Source organism: Hydra viridissima, unplaced genomic scaffold (assembly GCF_058129835.1).
Source record: "Hydra viridissima isolate aposymbiotic clone 2 unplaced genomic scaffold, HvirCarnegie_v1 scaffold_12, whole genome shotgun sequence".
NCBI classification, from domain to species: Eukaryota; Metazoa; Cnidaria; class Hydrozoa; order Anthoathecata; family Hydridae; genus Hydra; species Hydra viridissima.
Genome location: NW_028324311.1, coordinates 5,010,270 through 5,033,372, shown reverse-complemented (window position 1 = coordinate 5,033,372; position 23,103 = coordinate 5,010,270). Strand labels below are relative to the sequence as shown.

The window sequence follows — 23,103 nt, the reverse complement described above, 5'->3', positions numbered from 1 at the left end:
GCATCTGAAAAATATATTTAAAAATTTGCTGCTTTAACTAAAGTTCTTTATCAAGTTTGTAAGTAAAATTAGGGTGTGTTAAATTAAAAAATAAGTGTGAGGGCAAATAGATATAAATCTGTAACATTCAAAGTTCAATAAACTATGCGTTTAATAAATTATATGTTTAATAAATTATGCGTTTGAGGAGTTTTATTTGATTTTATTTTTGCATTCTTTTTGTATAATTAAATTTTAACAGCTTTTTACATTTTTGAGTTAAACATTTAATTTTATCACTGCATAGCAACAAAAAAAAGGCTTTTTCACTCTATCTAGAATATATTTTGAAAAAAATAATATTGCCCGAAAAATTGTCCAGGAAAATAATAAAAAAGTAACCATTTTTTTGCTTAGATTTAGTCAATGCTATTATGTTATATAAGCAAATAAAAATAAATACCAGTATTTTCATTTTTATTTGTTTAAATTAATTTTTAAGTTAACTGCATTTAACTGGCAACCAAAAGCACTAAATAGCATTTAATTATTTTAAAATTTAATTAAATATATTATATTAAATTAATTATAGCTTGTTTGAGATTAAAAGAAAAATTAAAAAGAAGAAAAGAAGATTTAAAGTGATAATTAAGACACATTTTTAAAACAGCTTTCTTCAAATTACAATCAGGTGGTGGTAACTTTTGTTTGTTAAGCTTGAACCTTAAAGTTAAGCAAATAAAAAAACATCTCACATTAGCAAAAGTTATAGCTGTTGGTTACTTCATACTATTCATTAAGTAGGAAGTTTTTCCAAGTGATTTTTACATATTATATATATTATATATATAATTCTTTTAACAAATGATAATCCGGTAAATTGACGAGATGTGTCCGCATTTTTATGTTTATTTATACTAAGGGTTTAATTTTACAATTTAGAGGAGAAAAACATTGTAAGGATATCATAAAGGAGTTGGAGGGGGATGAGAAAATTAACGGAGCAATTAAGTCCTTTCAATTTTTTGAAATAAAGTTTAAACGCACTTTGATCGGAAAACTCGTAACTCTCGTTAATTGATAGATTTTTTCTCGCAATTTTTTTTGCATTTTCATCATTCAACAGCCCGCTAGCGTTAGGATTTTGTATTTGCATCCTTACTCTTACTTTATTTTGCATAAAGACATGCGTATACGATTTCATTTATACTTCTCCAATTTTCAACTGATGAATCTTCGTCAAAAGATCATACTTTCATGGGTTAAAGAACTGTCTTATCGAAAACCAAATGGCAACTCATTGACATGCATAAAATGAAAATGAGCAATCGACAAATTGGCAGAGATTTCTAAAATCAGCGTTTGTACAACAACAAAAAATTACTTATCGACTGGTAGTGTCAACGATAAACCTCGTATTTAGCGTCCAAAAAACTGTCAGCTTACGATGAAAACATGCTTTACACGCTAACCAGACGCAATCCAAAAGCAGGAGTATCAGCTCTGAGTGCAGAGATCAATGGTTGCTTGTAGACAAAAAAAATAATCGTACGACAATATGTAAGTTAATCGTACGACAATATGTAAGTTAATCGTTCGACAATATGTAAGTTATTACTCAAAAAAGAATTAAATTCGTTTCATGCTTTAAGAAAGCCTATATTGACATTAACCGATCGCCACAAACGAAAAATATGGTGCAAAGAGCGTTTAAATTATTCAGTGGAACAATTGAAAAATGATTATCTTTAGCAATGAGTCAAACTTTGAAACTTTTAACAGAAAAAATAAGAGATTTGTTCGTGGCAAAAATACAGAAAGCAACTAGAAGCAACACATACACAGCCGAATCCAAAAAGGTGGGGGCGCTATCGGCAAATGGGGATGCATATCAGACTTAGTTGGCTGTCATAAAATATACGAAGGAAGATTGAAACAGTATGGGTGTCGTTGCATGTAGGAAAATTCGCTTATCCCAAGCCGCGATTAATTCCAGGCTGATCAAAACTGTTTATTTAAAAAAGACAATGCTCCATCTCATACAGCGCATTCAATTAACGATTATTTCGACGAAAGTAATATTCGACTGATGACTTGGCCAGCACGATCATCTAACTTAAACCAAATCGAAAATTTATGGAGCTGGATGGATTAACAACTAACAAAAAAGCAAATTGTAAGTCACGAAATTCTTAAAAAAGAACTGAAAAAGTTGTGGCTTGAAATACCAATCAAGTTGATTGAAAATCTTATTGAATCAATGTCAAGGCGATTACAAGCATTTATCAAAAACAACGGGGGTCATATCCCATATTAACATATATTCCCATAAAAAAAAAAAAATGAGTAAGTGCGTTTAAACTTTATTGCACTTTCTTTGCATCGATTTTTTGATTCTATGTTTTATTTATAAAGTTTATTAAATATGAGATAAATAAAAAAGACAAAAGTCAAAATAAGTTGTAAGCAACATTAGTATGAGCTAAACAAAAAGTTAAAAGATAACGGTGGTAATATTAGAGGTCTGAAAGATCTTTAAATGGTTTCTGAAATTGGTCTCTGCGAAGACGTCCAACATGACTGCGTTTTAAAGACGCAGTTAGGTGTCTTTTCGTTATGATAAAGTTGTTTAAATAAAAGCGTTTTGAAAAAGGACTTTTAAACGCGTTATTATTTTTTGATTTGTTCTATATTTTTTTCAGTGTTCATTTGTGACTATTTTCCCTCTGCTCAAATTTTCTTTTTCTTTTTATTAATCCTTTCAATATCGTGTGAATTGATGAAGATTAGGACGCTAAACGAATTATAATATTAATAATTAAAAAGGCAAATAAAAATACAAATTTTAATTTGAATGGCAAAACAGATGGTTAAAATGAATTCTAATAAGAGCTGATATAACAATCATATCTTGAAAAGACTTCAGGCAATTGAGAGTTGAGCGATTTCATGCATGCTCACTGACAGAAAGTTTTTTTTGAAAGGATTTAAACAAATAAATACTTCGGGCTTTTTTTCATGGGGGGTGGGGGTGGGGGTGGGGAGAGATTATCTTATTGAAAAGGATTATTAATTTTAAGAAGGATTTGAAGACAGCGTTTTGATGCAAGAAAAGCAAAAAAGGCACAGCAGCTAAAACAAGAAGTAGAATATTGCGCTTTCTACAAATCCTCTGTACAACATCCCGTACATAATTTTCTGAAGGATTTTGTTCTAAAAACAAGCATCTCTATATAGTATTTATCTGTGATGCTCCAGCTAGAAGATTCTTTAAACAAGTTGTTGGATACACTGCAAAGAATGCTTGTGAACATCATGAGATTTTATTAGAAAGTATGCTGCATTCAAAATCCAAACTTGGTACCTGTTATGGTTTGATGAAAACCTTAATAGGTTGTCGTATTTAGATCACCAAAATAGTATATCCCCTCTTTCAAATTTAGGTGCACCACTGATCAATGGCTACATAGATTACATGCATCTAGTTGTCTTGGAGCAATAAAAAGAATTTCATTTTTTTAAAGCCAGATTTTAGAATATGCAGTCAAATTTTTTATTAGAAAAAGTTTTTAATTTCCGACTTTGCGTGTCAGCCACGTGTGTTTCTGAGCATGAGTGATGGAAAGCATCAGAATTCAGGCAGTTTCACATTACACTGGCCTTTCTGTATCAAAAACTGTGCTTCATAAGAAAATTTATAAACATTTTCTTTTCATTTTTTTTCATTGGTTGTTCTTTTTATTGTTCATAATTTTCATTACATTTTTAATTTCTTTTTCTAATCAGATGTTGTTGTTAATATTATTTTTTTATTGTTTTAGTTTTATATATAAATATATCTTGTTTTTTTTTTTTATTATTGTTATTATCATTTCCTTTTTTGTTATATTTTTAAATTCTTTTTTTTATCATTTGTTGTTATTGTTTATTAGTTTTAAGATTGGTTAGTTTTTTATATCATTTTTGAATTATTTTTATTTACAATAATTGTTTAAGTATTTTACTTAAAAGATGCTGTTGAAAAATCATTTCCTGGAATGAAAAATCATTTCCTGGAATGAAAAACCATTTCCTGGAATGAAATTCGATTTTCTATAATAAAATATTATTTGCTGGAATAAAAGATTTCAATTAGCGAGATCCTGGTTTAGCTGAAGAATACGTTAGATCAAAAATTATGTAAAGTGTATTTATTTTATTAAAATTTGTAGTTTATTAGCTTAGTACAAATATGGTTTATAATAATGCATATTTCTATGTGCCTCATACGTACACTCATTTTTTTTTTTTTTATTTATAAAAATTATATTTTTGTATGGTAAAAATAAACTCAAAGTTGTTTATATCATATTGAAAGTGTTGATATAATTCTATATCTTTTAATATACATGTATATAAGACTGAGAAATTCTTTTTATTTATTTATGTTTCATGTCAAGGACTATTTATTATCGGAATTTTTGTTTAAAAATAGTATCTATATATGTGTGAAAGGAATAAAGGTGTATTTACTTTTTATAGACAAACAACACATAAGATGGAAGACGGTTTTAAATTAATGACCAAAATCATGCTTAACCATCAAAGTTGCATCATTCGTGAGTATGGAGTCAACAAAATTGTTCCTCTACCCGAAAAACATCTAAGAGGGAGTTGATACAATAAGAAAGCGATAGCAACTGAAAAGACAACCTCTTCCATGCTCACGAATCGATCGAGTGAAAAGAAGAACGATTAAAAGACCTGATTTCTTCCGTCGATCAAAAAATGATCTCATTTAACTTGTTCAGTACAGGGACACGAAAAAACAATTGGACCAAAGCCTCATCCAACAAGAACTCGTCGTGAGTAAACATCGCACAAACAACTCTAAAAATAGTCTTCATTTTGGATCGACACTCTGGTCGAAGCTCAAAACAGTCCCGACACTGTCGGTACTGTTGTCGGTAATATTTGACGTAATAGACAAGTTCGTCAGAAACAAGGTGAACTTTAAATGGAATGAACCCTTACTTTTGTTTACTTAAATTTTTCAATATTATTATTATCTTTTTACACCTAATGTTTGGCGAGTTTCAATACGAAATTTGTTTGTTAAAATAACAGCAGTATTAGATATAAAAGCAAGTTTAAAGAAAATCCAAACTTCAATTGATTTTTGTTTAAAAGGATGTGTATATTTTTTTATGAGGCCGCCGGAAAAAAGCAAACGAAAAAAGAAAGTATCGATCTTTCTAAAAATACCTGGTTTTTAAAAATTATCAAATCAAAATCATTTAGTAATTATTCTTAAATTAAGACAACTCATTATTGGTACACTTAATTACCACAGTAAAAAGATCGTTTTGAAATACGCTTGTGCAGCTTTACATTTTAGAAAAAGGTAAAAATTTGATGGATTTCGGGGAAACACATAATTAATTAAGTAATAATTCTTAAATTAAGACATCTCATCATTGGTTAACACTTAATTACTTAATTATGAATATTTAAACAATTGTTTACACCACTCAAAAATCTCAAATCACACATTTAAAATGTACGTATCAAATTTCGGTGCAATCCAAAACCGCCTGTCTTTCCAAAATCATTTTACTTTAAAACTGATCAATGAGAATAATTTGGTAAAATGAGAATAATTCATTTCTCCCGTCCTTAGAAAAAGGTTTTTTAAGGAATAAAAAAAAGATGAAGGAAAAGGGCAAGAGAGTGAAGGGATTTTGTTGAAAATAAATAAGAAAGAGAAAAATGCATATCAAAAAAATTATTACACTCAAAAAACATAGCTTTTCGAAATTTTCATCAAGTATGTTTTCAAATTCCTTCTTTTTGCATTCGTTTTTTAAAAAAAAAAGTCGAATCAAACCTTTAAAAACGTAAGCAGCATTTCTCTCTTTTTTCACTGAGATTGTTTTAAAATACGTTGATTATCTAAATTATCTAAATACTAGTTTTAATTAGTGTTTAAATAATTAATTAAAATGATTTTATACGTATTTTTTAAAGCCAGAAATCTACAAGATGACGCTGGTTGTTTTTTAATGAAATATGTTTCTTATGCTAACATTTTTGCCTTTTTTCTCTCTGATTCTTAACTTTTTACAACTTTATCTTTTAGTATGAAAAAATGAGAATAAATAAGAAAAATGAACTAAAAACAAATGAATCATGCCATTTGTTATTTTATAGATTATATATCAAAGAAGTATCGTTTAATACAATAAGAAAGCGATAGCAACCGAAAAGACAACCTCTTCCATGCTCACGAATCGATCGAGTGAAAAAAAGAACGATTAAAAGCCTGATTAATTAGAGTTGGAAAGTGGAAGATGGCATCAGCTCCGATGTGTGTGCCAGATACTCTCTCAGGTGTTCAACATGGGGGGGGGAGGGGAGGGTTGCTTATTGATCTTTAGATTTTCTTCCCACTCTCTTGCACCTTGTCATAACCCCCTCACTTATTAGCGTCAGTGAAGTTTGTCAAAAGTCCAATTTTATATTTATGTGCATAAAGAATAGAAAATATTTTTTTTCTTTTGTTTTACCAATATTGGCGGTTGAAAAGATACAATTTCATAGAATTCATATCATCATGTCTCCTGTAAACTTGGTAGTGGACATACAGATAAATGATACCGACTTATATTGTCCACTAAAAGTGAAATACCGAGAACTGAAACAGACTTGATGCTACAGTCATTGAGGGTTGATCCAGAAAAGACCTTCAAGAGACAATATGATGAGAATGTTAGTAGAGAGTTTTAGTTCATTGAAAATTAATAAAGCTGATCGTTTTAAAGCTCTCTGGGTTACAAAGGTCTTAAATGGTAGTAAAGATTTGGTAAAAGAAAGTAATAAGGTGGTAGAAGGTAGTAATAATTTGGTAGCAAAATGAATAATTGCACTTGTTGGTAGTCTCTTGAAAGTATTTTGGGATGAGTTGATGAAAAAAGAGGGCTCTCAAAGTCTGAAACAATTAATTTAAATGATACACTGCCGACAGGTGTAAAAGTGCAGAGATCAACAACCTTTGCCATTTGTTGAATACCTGTTTAATTGTGAAGTACAGCTTTTGCAAAATGAAGAGGAAGAATGATGGAAAGAAAGATCTAAAGATCAAGGCATTTTCACAAGCAAAGCCATTAATTCTGGAGAGCAGAAATTCATACCTTAAGTTGGTTACCAAGTCTTTTTTTGCCCCTACTATTTTAGCAGATTTGTGAAAAGCAATTCTGAATTGAACAAAAATGCAGTACTTCTTGACCAACTCGGGAAGTTGTGGTCGGAAGCTTAAAACTACAAAAAACTTCTATCCGTACCTGTTTCAAGCGAAACAACATTATTGCTCGGCGTAGTGTAAAGAAACACATAAACATTTTAAAGAGGGAAACCAATTAACAGAAAACAACGATAACTAAGAAGAAGCCGGAGAAGTAGAAAAGCACAACCAAATTATGGCCGAAAAAGACAACTCGAATTTGTTGGAAAACATATTTGATTAGAAACTGAAATTATTGTAGTTTAAACTGTTTCTCAAAAGATTTTTGTGTATAAAATAAATATATCTTCTTGATTAACACAAAATGGGCTAGTTTTAAAAATTTTCGAAAAAAAGTTCATACCCCCTCAGTTTTATTTAAACACAACCTTTATAGATACCAGAAAAAGAAGGTCCGATAGACGCCATTTAAAAATTATCAACGATACAGAAAGATATTGAATAATATTAAAGTATGTTAATATTAGAATATTGAGGAATAAATAAATGTCGAAGAGATGTTACTAAGTTTATCACATAGCTCAAAACTATTTTTCTAATTTGAAGGGCAAGATTGATTTTTAATTGACGGATAACTAATGTTAATTCAAGACACGTTAAATTACAGTCTTTGTACCGTACACTACGGAGAGTTTAGTGTACACACTTCCTATGTTGTTTAAATATAAAAAAGTTGGAGATTTTAAACAAAATCAAAAAAGTCGGTATAAATGATTTAGTTATTTCAGTTTATAAGATGGGATACTTACATGTGATGTTATCAAATGATTTTTTTTTTTGATTTATTTTAAAAAAGTATAAGTTATGTTTGTTAGCTATTAATTATATTTTGAAATCAAATTAAAAGAAATAAATAAGAAAAGGATTTTGAGATTTTAAATTTGAAAAGAAAAGAAAAAAGTAGTCCATAGCTGCTGCGTGAAACGCACTATGCAGAAAACAGGTCGTTTGACATATGGGCGTGTATGAATTGCAATAGAGTTGGTTGTTTTAAAATCTTTGACGAACGATCATTGAAAATAACCTTAACTGTTATCAATAGGCAAACAAATATTGAAAGGTTAGTCCACGGAATTTGAAGGAGCTGAAGATACCTGCTCTTAAGTATCTACAACAAGCCCTGAAGAAATTATACAAAATCTTGAGAAATCATTGCGGTAGCAAAATTGTTTGTTTTTTAAGCATGTTTGCATTTTTTTTCTTAAATTTAAATTTAAATTTAAATAATAAACAAATTTAAAGTGAAATTAATTTTTTCGTTTGTGTATTGAAAGGTTTTTAGATTAATAGCTTTTTTACGATTCGGTGTATTGAGACACGTGAGCTAAAGTTCAATCCTTGTTTGTCTAAGACAACAGTCTAAACCCGGCTCACGTGAAGATAAGCCCAATACTTGATGAATTCTAATTCAATATGGTAGAAAGAGCCAAAACCTCGAAGAACAAAAAGCAGCGTCGCTTTTAAACACTTGGCTACCACAAGCCAGTTACCTCACCGGTAACTTTTCTGACATTTCTAGTTTAAAACTCCTAAAGACTAAAGGATTGATAGAAAATGCTTTCACAGCTTGTATTAACACTGAGAATGAAAATCAGTTTTTTAACCTTTGTGTTAAACGATGAAAAATTTGTCTACTGGCCATTGACCATGTGGTATTGGAATGAGATGAAATTATGCTTGTATAAAAAGAATATATTCTCAATGATTATCTTTAAGTAATTTTTATTCGTTTTTTTAATTTTTCATGGCTAATAATTAGATTTACTAGAATTTGTAGCACTCAATAAATTATGAGGTATTAAAAAATGGAAGGCGAATGCGTTAAATTACAACGTTGATTTTAAATCTCAGGAAATGCCTAAAACAGCACTGTAGTGTTACTACAGTTACATTTAAAAAAAAAAACAAGGAGAGACCCCACCATCCTAGCTCACCTGTGACTGTAGATTGAGTGCTCCGCTCTCAATATAAAGCTAATGAATCGATTATCAATCGATTATTTTACAAGTTTTTTTGTTTTTGAGGAGTTTTTAAAATTTTTTTTTATTAAGAGGAAAGAGTAACAAACTTTTTTGCTTTTATTTTATTGCTGTAAGACCAAACCAAAGGTCGCAGCTTGTTTCCTATGTATTAACATTCCAATGGAAGGGATTCCTTTTAAAAAGGACCAGGGGCCTACGTCACCATAAATTTACCACGAGAAAATAATAGTAAATGAGTATTACAATACGTTAATACATAAAACGTCAATTTTGTTAACAAAAACGCGAGAAAAATCTTCCAAAATGGTAGCAAAAAAAACGAGACGAAATGAGACAAAAGTATTTTTGAAAAGACAGTAAAAACTTAAAACAAACCAAAAAAAAAACAACATCTAATAAAGTTAAAGCATTTAAAAAAATTTTGGTCAAATTTTTTTCGTAAAACCCAATCGGTTTACATAGAAGATTATTTTTCTTTTTAAAATGTTATTCTTAAAAAAACCACTCGGTAAACAAATAAAACTCAAATTCAAGCGAACATCCTGTTTAGGTTGCAACTTGGTTGGACACTTTTCAGCCATTCAGTTACCTCGTCCTTCCTGTTAAGGATTTTTATATTTAAACTAATTTTCTCTAGTATCTTTAATGCTTCCAATTGGAATCGGCCTAAATTCCTTTCTCTCATAAAATTCAAAACCTAGAAAAAAAAAATTTAAAAGCTTAAAACGAGAAGAGTGTGGAACTTTATGGAGAATGGTTTGGACAAATAAAATTTATTTGGGGAGTGGAGAGAAGGGAAAGGGGGCTTTGGAGAAGAGGGCATTAAAGGGGTGGTTTGCAGAAAGAGCATATATCCTTCCTTCATTAGTGGGGATATGTTAATAAAATAAGCTATGTTTCGTAAGAACTGATATTTTAAACCCAAGGCAAAAAACATCAGTTTTTATGAGACAACCAGACCAATCCAAAATCTTCTACAGTTGCAATTAACTTTTTTTGAACAAAAAACAAACCAGATGACGTACAAACACATGAAGACATTCTCTTTAGAAGCTTTAAAAAAACTAGCATTTTTTTTCAAAAATATTGCTTATTTGCTTTTACAGATGCCACAGATCAATAAAGTAATTCCAATAGATGTAGGATTTCAGATAATTACTCAAGATATAGAGACTTTAAGCGAGATTTTCAAGTAACCTTTGACCATCTTAGGCCCTCTGATTTTGCTGCCACTAAAAATTATGAAGATCAGTTAAAGTGACAGCTAAAATCTACTTACATCTTCGTATTCAGAATATGTTTTGCCGTGGCCGAAACAACTCTTCATTAAATCATTTAACTGGCCAATATTGTTCTTGCTCCTAGATAATTAAAAGCAAACGGAAAATTTTACTATAAAAGATATACGAAAACTAAATTAATGGATTGTTTAATCGAGGTAACTTACTATAAAAGATATACGAAGTAAAACTAAATTAATGCATTGTTTAATCGAGGTAACTTACTGATTGTATAAGTTGTCCCATTCACTTTTAACATAACGCTGCGCATAAAATCTTCCTTTTCTATTATTACATATGCCAGTTAATAGAGAAATTTTATGATTCCTTGGAACCAATGTTTCGTTTCTGCTATACCATAACAGTCTAAAAAATAAATCTCTGATATCTCAAATTGATTTAGCATAATAGCAACTTAAAAACCTTCGGTAAAGTAAAGCAATAGCAGCACCAGGCACTGGTTATAGATACCTCTGGAGAAGAGCAGTGTTTTCTGTTGACGTTAAACTTAAAAGATACAATTCAGCATCAGCGTAGGAACCGGCTTTTAAAAAGCGATCAAACAGAAGCTCCCATTCTTGTATACTTCCATATTTTACTCCAACATAAAGGACGCTGGAGCGAATGTTATTTGGAATTTTTCTACATAAAAAAGCAGTCTCACAATGCAACTCAAAAAGTATATGAAATAGTGGAATAAAAGCATTAGTTCAAAATATGGTAAATTTAGTAAGTTATCAAGTGAAATAATTTTGAGAAAAAAAACTGATTAAAATTGTAATTTGAACCTTGACACAGGAAAGAACATTGTACAAAAACTTACAGCTATAGTAATAAGCATCATCAATAGGATTCAAAACACTGTGGCATTTCACCTTTAGTGGCATTGCACTCTTTAAAGTTAGGCATATATGTGTAAATCTTAAAAACTAAGAATAGAACTCACACATCAGCAGACAACAACCATCTCAAGAACCAATTGTTTAACTCAATAGATACAGGTTTGTAGTTATACTTGACAGCAGCTGAAACCATCATAGATTTCAGCTTCCTATTTAGAAAAAATAAAGTTCAATGCTGTAATTTCTTATCACATCATAATATAAGTAAACTGAATACCATAAAATAAAAAAAAGACTTAAAGCAATTAAGATATTACTACTAACATCTCAATATGCGAGTGTTCTTTTTTCAAGTTGAGTTGCATTATTACTGGCTCAATCTGTTCCAGAACATAACTCTAAAATATAATATAAGCATAACATACCTCTAAAAATATACCTAAAAAACAAGATGCAAAGTGAAAACAAATATTTGCGCTTTTTTTATTTAAAATCATTAAGTTAGTATTGCATAACATTAAAATTGAAGTATTCAACAGTTGATAATACAGATGATGAATGAAGTCAAAATGGATATATTATCACCTCAATCATTTTTAAAACAAATATTTAATGGCTTAAAATGTAAACAGAGCTTTAAAAGCTTTAAAAGTTTTGATGACAATAAAGATCCCTAAAGTTTTGATGGCAATGAAGATCCCAAATTAATAATTATGAGGTTTATAGAGATTGTTATCTTGCTTTTTAAATATAATTTTCATCAACTGTTTGAAATTTTAAAATATTTTTTTGAGCCTTTAAAAAATACTAGGACCACAGTGGATAATGCATCCGAACAACCAGTGGTTATGTGATTAAAAGATATATTTGGATCATAACTAATATCAGTTTGAGACTACCCCATTAATTTTCATAATTATTCTATTGTCAGACAATGATTCTGAACTAGATGGCTCATAAAAACTAGTTGCACCAACATCTAAATGTCAAATCAGTTAAAGACGAACCACTGACAAATCTATCAGTTATCGACACCCTTTTTTTAATGCAGTATTGGATTAAATAAAATCAACAACTTGCTAGGGATGGTTTTGCTGCTGTTATAGGAATTGACATCAGTCAGTCAACTTTATCTTAGATACTTCTTGTAAAAATATGTACTAAGACACTTGTGATCTCTAGTGAAATAAGAAAAAAATAAAAATAATAACTTTATATTTGATGGGAGAAAAGATTGTAGGATTGCGCTTTGACCACGAAGCAAACAAGGATCATAATAAAACAGGTACACCATTATTTCAATATTTCTTTCTTATTGTTTGCTTCTTACCTGACCATATTTTGGAAATATTTTCTATTAGTGTATAGGAATTTTTCATTTCCTCAGAAGTACAACAGATTGACTTCTATGATTCAAACTTCAAAAATCTTTTAACATTAAAAATATTGGTTTACATTTAAAAAAAAGATATTAAATATCTGAAAATCATGCATTCAAGCAACTACTTTAAATGAATAAACTTGATATTGGATCTTTAAGTATTTGCTTGGTCCTCAACTACTACGCCTGCATATTTCTGTTTCTTAACACCTTTGACCACAATGTAAAGAAGTATACCTCTATATCACTTACATATGTTGCAGCTAAATAAGGACTACTGGAATGGAGAAAAAAAAGCTTTTTATGTGTGCTTTAAAGACGTTAAAAATTATGTGTGCACTTATTATGTGTGCTTTAAAGACGTTTTTTAGTTTTCAAGAATGTGTTATGTGTGCTTTAAAGACGTTTTTTAGTTTTCAAGAATGTGTTAGCAGCAGACTTTAATTGTCTCAGAAAATGTTTGCAGCAAATATAAAATATGATTGGATTATAAACACCAATTTTAAAGAAGTTCTTACAAAAAGTGTTGAGTAATATGAATTCTTACAACAGAAAAACAAAGTTGTGAGATATTAACAACTAATGCAACTAAGAAAGACATAGAAAGTCTTTATTCTTAACTTTATATTTTACTTTATTTACATTACACCTTTTTAATGATTATCAAACAGTAGATGTTTGTTGAAATTCAGTTCTTTTCCCATGGGGCTGAAAGACTTTTTGGAATTAAAAAATTCTCCTAAAATTTTTTCAAATTCCTTTTGATTAAATTTCCTTACATGAGGATATTGTACAACATGTAACTATAAAATATCCTTTAAATGCTGTTTAAAACCGTTAATAAGAAGGTTTACGAAAACTCTCTCTCTCTCTCACACACACACACACACACACACACACACACACACACACACACACACACACACACACACACACACACACACACACACACACACACACACACACACACACACACACATATATATATATATCTTAGGACATTTAGTTTTAAAAGAAGGAAATAAGCATAAATAATAACAGCTGGTACCTCTAAGCAAGCTTTCTCTGGTTCATTAAAAAATATATCCCTCAGGAAGTCTAAAAAGTTGAATGCAATTGACCATGGAACATGATGCATTTCTTTTTTTAGATACTCAGTAAACATCAAAGACAGTTCAAAACCTATATAGTTGTATCTAAAGTTAGAATTATAAGAAAATCAAAAAACTTTATACTGCTACTAGATATGCTAGATATATATTTTTCAAGTTAATAAAGAATTGGATTTTGTAAATTCATTGATTCAAAAAAAGCATAACAAAAACCACATAGATTTTTTTTTAAATTACTGGCCAACAACTTTTAACTCTTTTGGCTAATTGAAATCTGACAGTTTTTGAAATTGATTTAGGGTTACTGAACACATTTACCTATTTCAACAAGATAATGGTCCTTAGCACAGTGCAAAATCCAAGTTAAATAAAATTTCACAATAAGATCAAATTTTTTTTTGGTCTGGTATTTATAGAATTATTGTAAAAACCTGAAAACGAAATAAAATAGAATTCACACATTAAATTGTTTGCATGGTTCACTAAGTACTTAATAGCAGTCTTATATCTTTTATTGCTTTTAAGTTAAAAAAACTCATGTACTTTAGGGTACACAACAAAATTCTAACATGGTACAAAAGTAACTTTTCTTATATTAAGATTTCTTATAACACCTTAGAGTTGAGAGCAATTTAATTTAATGTTAGGTTTTTAAAATGTAGAGAGTGTGAAAAACATACAACCCAAATGAGTTGCTATTGTTTATAGAAATTTATAGAAAGTCTTAAAGGTGACTTACTTTAAAATTAAAACCAACATTAAAATTAAATTGTTCCATTTTGATTTGAATAAATTAAAATAAATTAAAAGATGAAGCAAGTAAAAGAGCTTTTAACTTTAAAAATTAATATTTTAAAAATTAAAAATAATTAAAAATTAAAAACTGTTAGTTTGTCTATTAGTATCATAACTGATGTTTAAATGGTTAATTTCATATCATAACAAACTGCTGGCTTTGTTATTAATGCAGTAATTAACTAGTTGTTTTGTTGGAACTTAGTCTAACCTTGTTTGATGTGGTTGATACAAAATGAGATCACAAAATCAACAATTTTCTAGATAACTAAAAAAATAATTTCAGCAAAAATTTTGTTGGTCAGTCCTTAACCTTAAGTCAGATCAAAACAAATCTCAAAACAAATCTCAAAAGTTCAAAAGAATGCAAATACATTGAAAGATGCAAGACATCGTTGAGAATGTTTGAACGATCAACAGCAGAGAAAATCTGAAACACAAAAGAAGATAACCATTTATTTTAGTTCGCAACGAATAAAAACAAGAAAAAAAAACAACTAAGAAGACATTTATGATGGAAAATTTTCATTATTTGCATTATTTTTGATATTTTTTAATAAAGCAAAATTTACATTTAAGTATATCTAAAAAAATTATATGAAAATAGAAACAAAAATCTCACAGTATGTTTTTTTCTGATCTGAGATAACAGAATTTTCCAATTATTTTCATCATAGTTCACTTGATAAAAGCCAGTAGCTCCAATATTTACTTTATACATCCATGTATTGTCAGGTATAACAATTGATCCTATAAGTATTTTGATTTCATATAGAGGTTAGAACATTAAATTCAAAGGATGAAAAAAAAAGATTGGATAAAATGAAAAAGAATTAACAAAACACAACTGCATAGTTAAACTATGTAATAAATTGTAACTAAACTATGTAGTAAATTGTTAGCTAAACTAAGAAATAAATTGTAACTTTATCCTAAACCCATAGTTATACAGACTAGATTGTTTTGGATCATTAAATGCCTAGATTGTAACAGATCAGATCAGCCATGTTAGGCTAGTAAGGTCAGGTTCTCAAGTCCCTAAACTGAAGCTATACTGGATATCAAAAAATTACACTTGCATAGAATCATTTTTTGTTACCTATTTATTTCAAATAAGAAAAATTTGATGATTTTAAAATCAGGAAATAATTTATCTGGTAATCAAACATATAAACAAGGAAACAAACATAATAAAAACAAAATAAATAAGTAATAACATAACAAACTAAAATAAAAAATTTGATTATGATTCTGATCTTGCACCTGCCGAAGAACAATGAAAATAAGAAATTGTGCTTTCACTCAAAGAAAAATTCTAAGCCATCACCATTCTGAATAATCAAGGATCAACTTCTATCTGCTTTGAACATTGAATTAATGATTAAATAATTAAACCTTTGTGAAAGTTTCGGTTTTATATCAAAAATCAGAAAAAGATTAACTCAGTATAAAATAATTATAAACTTGTGTACAGCAACTTATATCTCAAGGAAACATCTCAGGATGAAACCAAATTTAAAGTGGAGGAGTACATTTAGAGTAGCTTTCTGGTTGGCAATGATACAAGAATGTAAAAATAAAGTTAATTAGAAATGCTATTTATTTTTATCATTATCGGCCATATTTGAAAAAAAAAAAGATATACATGTTAAAAATAGTAAGTTAATGCTAGACAGCATAACCCTTAGACCTTGGTTCACACTTAATAAAATACAGAAATAAGAATGTATAGTGAAAACTGTTGATATAACAAAGTGGGACCAAACTCTGACTTGCATTCTGCAAAGATTCTCATTACACAAGTTTCCTATATTTATAAGGAATATTTTTGAATTAATTTCCAAATAGCTTGATTTGGCAAAAAAAAGTATTTTTCCTGTTTTGAAAGCCATTTTCTAACACTTTTAGGAAAAAAGAAAGTACCCTAAATGAAATTGTGCCTTGAGACCATGATGGGCAGATTGCCACATTCACTCAACTTGATACTCTCAAACACCATAAAGAAGGTGAAAATATCAGAATTAGTTTAAGTAAATCATATTTGATATTTTTCATGTTATTTGTTATAATATATTTTTCTTTTTTAAGTTTTGCAGACCAGCAAAAAAGTATTGTTTAAAATACAAAGAAATAACTAATCCCTGATTTCAAGGTTTTGATTTAAATTGACTTATTGTTTATAATAATAATAATAAAAAAAAAAAGTTATTAAAATATTTTTTTTGCAATACCTTCAACACTGTCAAGTAACAATGTATTATTCACCGTTAAACCATCATTCAGAAAAAACTGCACTGAAAGGGAAATCAACCAAAGGGTCCTAACAACAAACAAAAAGGATCATAACAACAAACAGAATAAAACAAAAGTAGGAGCATTGTAAGTTTTTTCTCTCTTTTTATGATGTACTTTTTACTGCAATCAATTTTTTTAATAATTCAAAAAAATGTTGTTTTTTATACTTGTTACTGTCAACATCTCCATTATACAAGAACTGCTTTTGATGAAATGTCATTAGCTTGTCTTTGTTAACAACAGTGACTAATGGAAATCCTGGGGTTTTTATCCATTTGCTTGAAAACTCTACCAAATTTATTTTATTTTGTGACTAGAGAAATGCAAAAATAAAAAAAATAAAAAAATGAAAATATCCTCACTCATTTTGGGATATTAAAACATTAAATGAAATTAGCAATGAAATTATAACATTTATAGCATAATAAAAATAATTTAAATAAAAAAAAAAAAAACGAGGAAAAAAAAAAAAAAGGCACATAAAAGTTGAATTATCTACTGGACATGTGTTGCAAAAACAAAAAATTACCTCATTTAATGTTGTAAAGAATTCCATAGCATCTGCATTAGAATATTGATATTTTGTTAGGAAATGCTAAAGAATCAATTCATATTACCTTATTTGGAAGTTTAAATCTTCCTGTTAAAAAAATTTTCCCACATAATATCTTTTAACTTTTTAATTATATATAATTATTTATAATTATCTTTTAAAATTTAATTTTTGAACCTTGAATCAAAAGCCAGAATGTGGATAAAGAGTTTTTAAAATATTTTGAAAAACACTTAATCAATTTTGACCTTTCTATTTGTTTTAAAGCAACTTTAGCTCCCTTTCAAAAAATACAAGTGTAGTTTTAAAAAAGTTATTTTTATTAATTTTCATTTTTGTTATACTTGGATTTTTATCGCTATTATTATAATTATTCTTACTACAGATTTACAAAATGTTATTTACTAAGTAAAAAACTTCAAATACCCTGACTCCATCAAAAAAGTCTTTTTCACCCATTACATTTTCAATCATTGCCAAGAGGGACGCACCCTATTTTATTACAAAACAAATTGCTAAAAATCAATCCAAAGCAAAAAACTTAACGCAGCATAAATTTTCCATTAAACATAAAAACACTTAAAAAAAAGTCGATGAAAATCTAAAAATGAAAAATGTTTACTTTTTGGTAAGTGATGACATCATACATTGATTCAAGAGTTGATAAATCAGTTATATTTGGTGCAACTGCATGAGTATATTTACTGACATCAGCATTAAATGATGAAAGATAGTTTTTTATATAGTATGTAGTTTTGATATCCCATGATGGATAATGATAAGATATAGGGAGTTCTTGTAAAAATGCTGCAAAAGATTCCTTTAGCCACAAATCACTCCATGATTTCATAGTCACTAAATTACCGAACCACTTTAAAAGAAAAAGTTATAATAATATCAAACAAAATAAATTTGCTGTGTATTATAAATTTGGCTCTGTAAATTAAAAAAAGTACCAACCTGATGGGCTATTTCATGACTAACAGTCTTTGTGACAGATTCCATACTCGTAATTGGTTCGTCTTTAAATAGTAAACAGTTCTCAAGAAAGATCATCATACCCCAGGTCTCCTCAGCACCAGCTACTAACTCAGTTACAGGCATCAGATCTATTAAAAAAATATTTAACTTTTCATCATCATCATCATCATCATCATCATCATCATCATCATCATCATCATCATCATCATCATCATCATCATCATCATCATCATCATCATCATCATCATCATCATCATCATCATCATCATCATCATCATCATCATCATCATCATCATCATCATCATCATCATCATCATCATCATCATCATCATCATCATCATCATCATCATCATCATCATCATCATCATCATCATCATCATCATCATCATCATCATCATCATCATCATCATCATCATCATCATCATCATCATCATCATCATCATCATCATCATCATCATCATCATCATCATCATCATCATCATCATCATCATCATCATCATCATCATCATCATCATCATCATCATCATCATCATCATCATCATCATCATCATCATCATCATCATCATCATCATCATCATCATCATCATCATCATCATCATCATCATCATCATCATCATCATCATCATCATCATCATCATCATCATCATCATCATCATCATCATCATCATCATCATCATCATCATCATCATCATCATCATCATCATCATCATCATCATCATCATCATCATCATCATCATCATCATCATCATCATCATCATCATCATCATCATCATCATCATCATCATCATCATCATCATCATCATCATCATCATCATCATCATCATCATCATCATCATCATCATTAATCAGTCATCAATCATCAATCATAAATGATGATTAATCAGTCATCAATCATCAATCATAAATGATGATGATGATGATGATGATGATGATGATGATGATGATGATGATTATCATCATCATCATCATCATCATCATTAATCAGTCATCAATCATCAATCATAAATCATCATCATCATCAATAAATAGAACTACCTAGTTTTGGCAGCATATACTTAATTTGAAACTTTTCAGAGAAATAATTTAAGGCAAGAGGAGCAACATTCAATGCAAGTTGAGTTTCCTCCAGTCTTTCATTAGGAGCATAAACACGAATCTGAAACAAATATAACATAATAATGTAAAGTAAACAAAATACTTAATTACAAAGTGCAAGAGTATTCCAAAAATATTCAATTGCAGAATTAAAAAGCTTAAAGAATTTACCTTGATACGATTGTCTAAAATTAACTCACGAAAACTATATTCTGTAACTGCAAATGTGACAAGGTAGGTGCTCATCTGTAGTGAGTTTTTAAAAAATGTTTCAACATTTGTTTTTCCAACATTTAGCTACAAAGTAACATAATGATGTCTAAAAATGTATTTCAAAGTAGCATAGTATTTTATAATAATGTATTTCAAGGTAAAATAGTAATGTATAGTAATGTAGTGAATCAAACAAAAAATTGTGTTCATGATGACATTTAATAAGAGTCTTATAATAAAAAGTTATTAAAATTTTTTAAATCAACAAAAATAAAAAAAATTTTTAAAACATATATGAATCATAAAACTTAACACATACAAAACTTAACAGAACTTGAAATCCAATTTTACAGCAATATTATGTTATATAGTAAACAATTATAATGATAACATCTATAAAAAAAAATAGTAATAATACCAATACATTTAGACATAAACAAAATTATTTTCACTTTTTCTCATGTATTTTTAAAAAAAAGGAATAAATTTAAGGCTATAAAATATTTTTTAATATTTAAAATCTATTTTCATTAAAAGTTACCTTTTTTTCTTCTGGCATATTGGATAGAGCAGTAAAGCCATCTTTTACATGTTGGATAATTACTCGAAACTTAGCTTTATATATAGGTTCATCAAAGCAGGGATAAGTGTTTCGTGCCATTCTTGCCTCAAACATTGTAGAAACCATTTGGCTAATAAAATTTTGCAAAATAAAAAAAGATAAAATCTAAAAAAGTTGTATCAGAGATTCAACAGAGATCATCATCATCATTCATCATCATAATTGTCATCATCATCATCATCATCATCATCATCATCATCATCATCATCATCATCATCATCATCATCATCATCATCATCATCATCATCATCATCATCATCATCATCATCATCATCCATCATCCATCATCCATCATCATCCATCCATTTTAATCACTCCTTGGTATTTTTTATCCATCATCATCCATCATCATCCATCATCATCCATCATCATCCATCATCCATTGTCCATCATCATCATCATCAATCATCATTATCATAATTGTAATTGTCATCATCATAATCATCATCATTCATCAACATTATCATCAATCACCAGACACTCAACAGCAAAGTTTTTTTTTAAGTTTTGTTCCATTTAATTGAAGAAAAGGAATTAAACAAACATCGTTGAGAAGAAAAACACACGAGGAAATAGGAATGTGCTAGGTGGTTATATATTTTTATAGCATAGACAAATATTTTGAGTTTTAAAATAAACTTTACTAACTCAACCAAACAACTTAATTAGTCACAAATTTATTGCAGACTTGTTTTTTTAAAATACGGTAAGAATAAACAAATGAATTAATACTAACTGATGTTTTTGATTTCCATCTAAATAACTAGTCAAATATATTCCATTATTCACATTGTAACTGAGAACATTCTGGAAACCAACAATCAAGTCATAGTAAGTGCCATTAAAAAGCTCTCTATCAAGCTGCAACACAACATACTGCTTTCCGTCATTCTTATACTTGCTCTTTATTCCCACTTCCACATTGTTACTATCTACCAACTTTACTTTAGAAATAGTATGCTGGGAAGAATGAAACACAATTGTTGATGTTGGAAAAATACACTTTAAATGAATTTTAATCACTCCTTGGTATTTTTTATTCAAAATGTCAGGATACACATACAACAAGTATGACTCTGGTAAAATATCCCCTGGCAACTGTTCTTTATCATAAACATTACTTGGTAGTACCTGATCAAATAAGCTTGTAGTTTCAGGTGCTTCATTTGAATGGCCATTATCATCATATGGAGTAAATACATTCTCTGAAGAAAGAGCTTGATAACTTCCAATTCCTGCAATTCCAGAAATAAAAAATATACCAATCAAGAGACTTGACCATCCTTCTGTATTACTTATTCCATTTTTTTGTTCGGCAGAGATTTTTTCTTCTTTTAAAACTGCTTTTCTGCACTTCACTTTATTTTGTTCGTTTTGTTTATCCATCCATAGTTTATGAAAAGCAAGTTCATCAAGTAAAAAACTTCCCATTCCATTAAATATCATAATAATCAGCTTGATTACATAAATTGTTGCTATGTAAATTTACAGCTTTGTCTGGTTACTGTATGTAGCCCTATAGTAGTAAATAAACAAATTTTTCTTGTTAAAAAATTTACTCATTATTAATTTACTTCAGTCGCGAAAAAACGGATACTTAAACCTAAGAAGGCATAAATTCATTCTGTAATACATCTTCACTTACCAAAAAGCTGGCAAGATGATGATCTTTAATGAAAATATATTTGCAAATAAGATTCTGTAGAGTTCACAATTTTTATATTTGCAGAAAACTTCCACCTATATATTTATATATAGATTCACTGTTATTCAACTTTATTTTGAATGTTGATTTTTACTTTAATAATTTTTTGTGTGAATACAAACTTTTGTTAAAAAATACAAAATGATTTACAAAGCACAGGCTAAAATACAATTTCTTGCAGACCTGCTTCTAAAATATATCAAGATTTAGAATTTTTGAAACTGTGACTACAAAAAACAGATCAACTGCTTCCAGCAGTTGCTTACAGGTTGTATCTTTGGTACTAAAAGAAGACTAAGTTTCTAATTACTAACACTTTGCACTTTTTTAACATATCACGTAAAAGAATATATATATATATATATATATATATATATATATATATATATATATATATATATATATATATATATATATATATATATATATATATATATATATATATATATTTATATCACAGATTTATATTTATATTACAGATAGATATTTCAAAGAAAAGAACTTAAACACAAGTAAACACAAGTAAAAAAATTAAAACACAAGTAAAAAAATTAAAAAAACACAAGTAAAAAAATTAAAAAATTTACTTAAAACAGCATAAACCAGTGAACCAGAATTAGAATGGAAAAAACAAAAAATTTTATACAGAAACTTTACAAAAATTGTTTAAATAAAAACTTTATTGTTTCAGTTTTAATGATTCTAGCAAAAAAATTCAACACATTGCGACTTAAATGTGTAGCTACACTAATTAAGCTAATCTACACTATTTGTTACCATGACAAATAACAGAAAATCTGTTATAATAAAGAATAGAAACTTAATCATCTCAATTAGTGAGTTAAAATTATGTGGATTTTAAACAATTGATCCAAACAAAAGATATTTTATCGTAAACTAAATTTTATCAATGAGATTACTTCTTTCACTAATCCTATATAATACCTTTAACACACCTTGTAGTTATGACAACAATAAATATGAAAATC

At 28.5% G+C, this 23,103-nt stretch overlaps 1 protein-coding gene and 1 long non-coding RNA gene across 4 annotated transcripts; one reads left to right on the top strand and one right to left on the bottom strand.

Annotated features, from left to right (window-relative positions):
• Positions 1-3,993: 3,993 nt before the first annotated feature.
• LOC149880929 (uncharacterized) lies at positions 3,994-7,539 on the top strand. Its single transcript, XR_016445828.1, has 3 exons — positions 3,994-4,158; positions 4,501-4,964; positions 6,169-7,539. It is a non-coding gene; the product is annotated as an uncharacterized LOC149880929 (long non-coding RNA).
• Positions 7,540-9,436: 1,897 nt separating this feature from the next.
• Positions 9,437-22,838, bottom strand: LOC145194171 (aminopeptidase A-like). 3 transcript variants are annotated; one of them, XM_090068931.1, is made up of 20 exons: positions 22,702-22,838; positions 21,146-21,925; positions 20,329-20,479; positions 19,746-19,871; positions 19,515-19,635; positions 18,459-18,607; positions 18,121-18,369; positions 17,925-17,990; positions 17,475-17,540; positions 17,113-17,258; positions 16,882-16,970; positions 15,273-15,400; positions 15,025-15,080; positions 13,792-13,939; positions 11,687-11,760; positions 11,467-11,571; positions 10,992-11,162; positions 10,746-10,886; positions 10,520-10,601; positions 9,437-9,937 (listed from the first exon to the last, which is right to left on the bottom strand). In XM_090068931.1, exons 2-20 carry the CDS (start codon positions 21,853-21,855, stop codon positions 9,770-9,772), a joined length of 2,946 nt encoding a protein of 981 aa, XP_089925057.1. In that variant the 5' UTR covers positions 21,856-21,925; positions 22,702-22,838; the 3' UTR covers positions 9,437-9,769. The 3 variants fall into 3 exon arrangements, with proteins under 3 accessions (XP_089925057.1, XP_089925058.1, XP_089925059.1); XM_090068932.1 differs by lacking the exon at positions 22,702-22,838 and adding an exon at positions 22,055-22,238; XM_090068933.1 differs by lacking the exons at positions 19,515-19,635; positions 19,746-19,871; positions 20,329-20,479; positions 21,146-21,925; positions 22,702-22,838 and having other exon boundaries at positions 18,121-18,353; positions 18,459-18,584.
• Between the last annotated feature and the right edge of the window lie 265 nt (positions 22,839-23,103).

Bases quoted from the DNA above. Each gene is read 5' to 3' on its own strand.
- LOC145194171 (XM_090068931.1), bottom strand. From the start codon at position 21,855: ATGATATTTAATGGAATGGGAAGTTTTTTACTTGATGAACTTGCTTTT. The intron at 17,991-18,120 runs GTAAACATTTTT...GTAATAAAATAG, and splicing joins ATGTCATCACTTACCAAAAA to GGTGCGTCCCTCTTGGCAAT. The intron at 11,761-13,791 runs GTACCAGCTGTT...ATTATATTTTAG, and splicing joins CAGAGAAAGCTTGCTTAGAG to AGTTATGTTCTGGAACAGAT.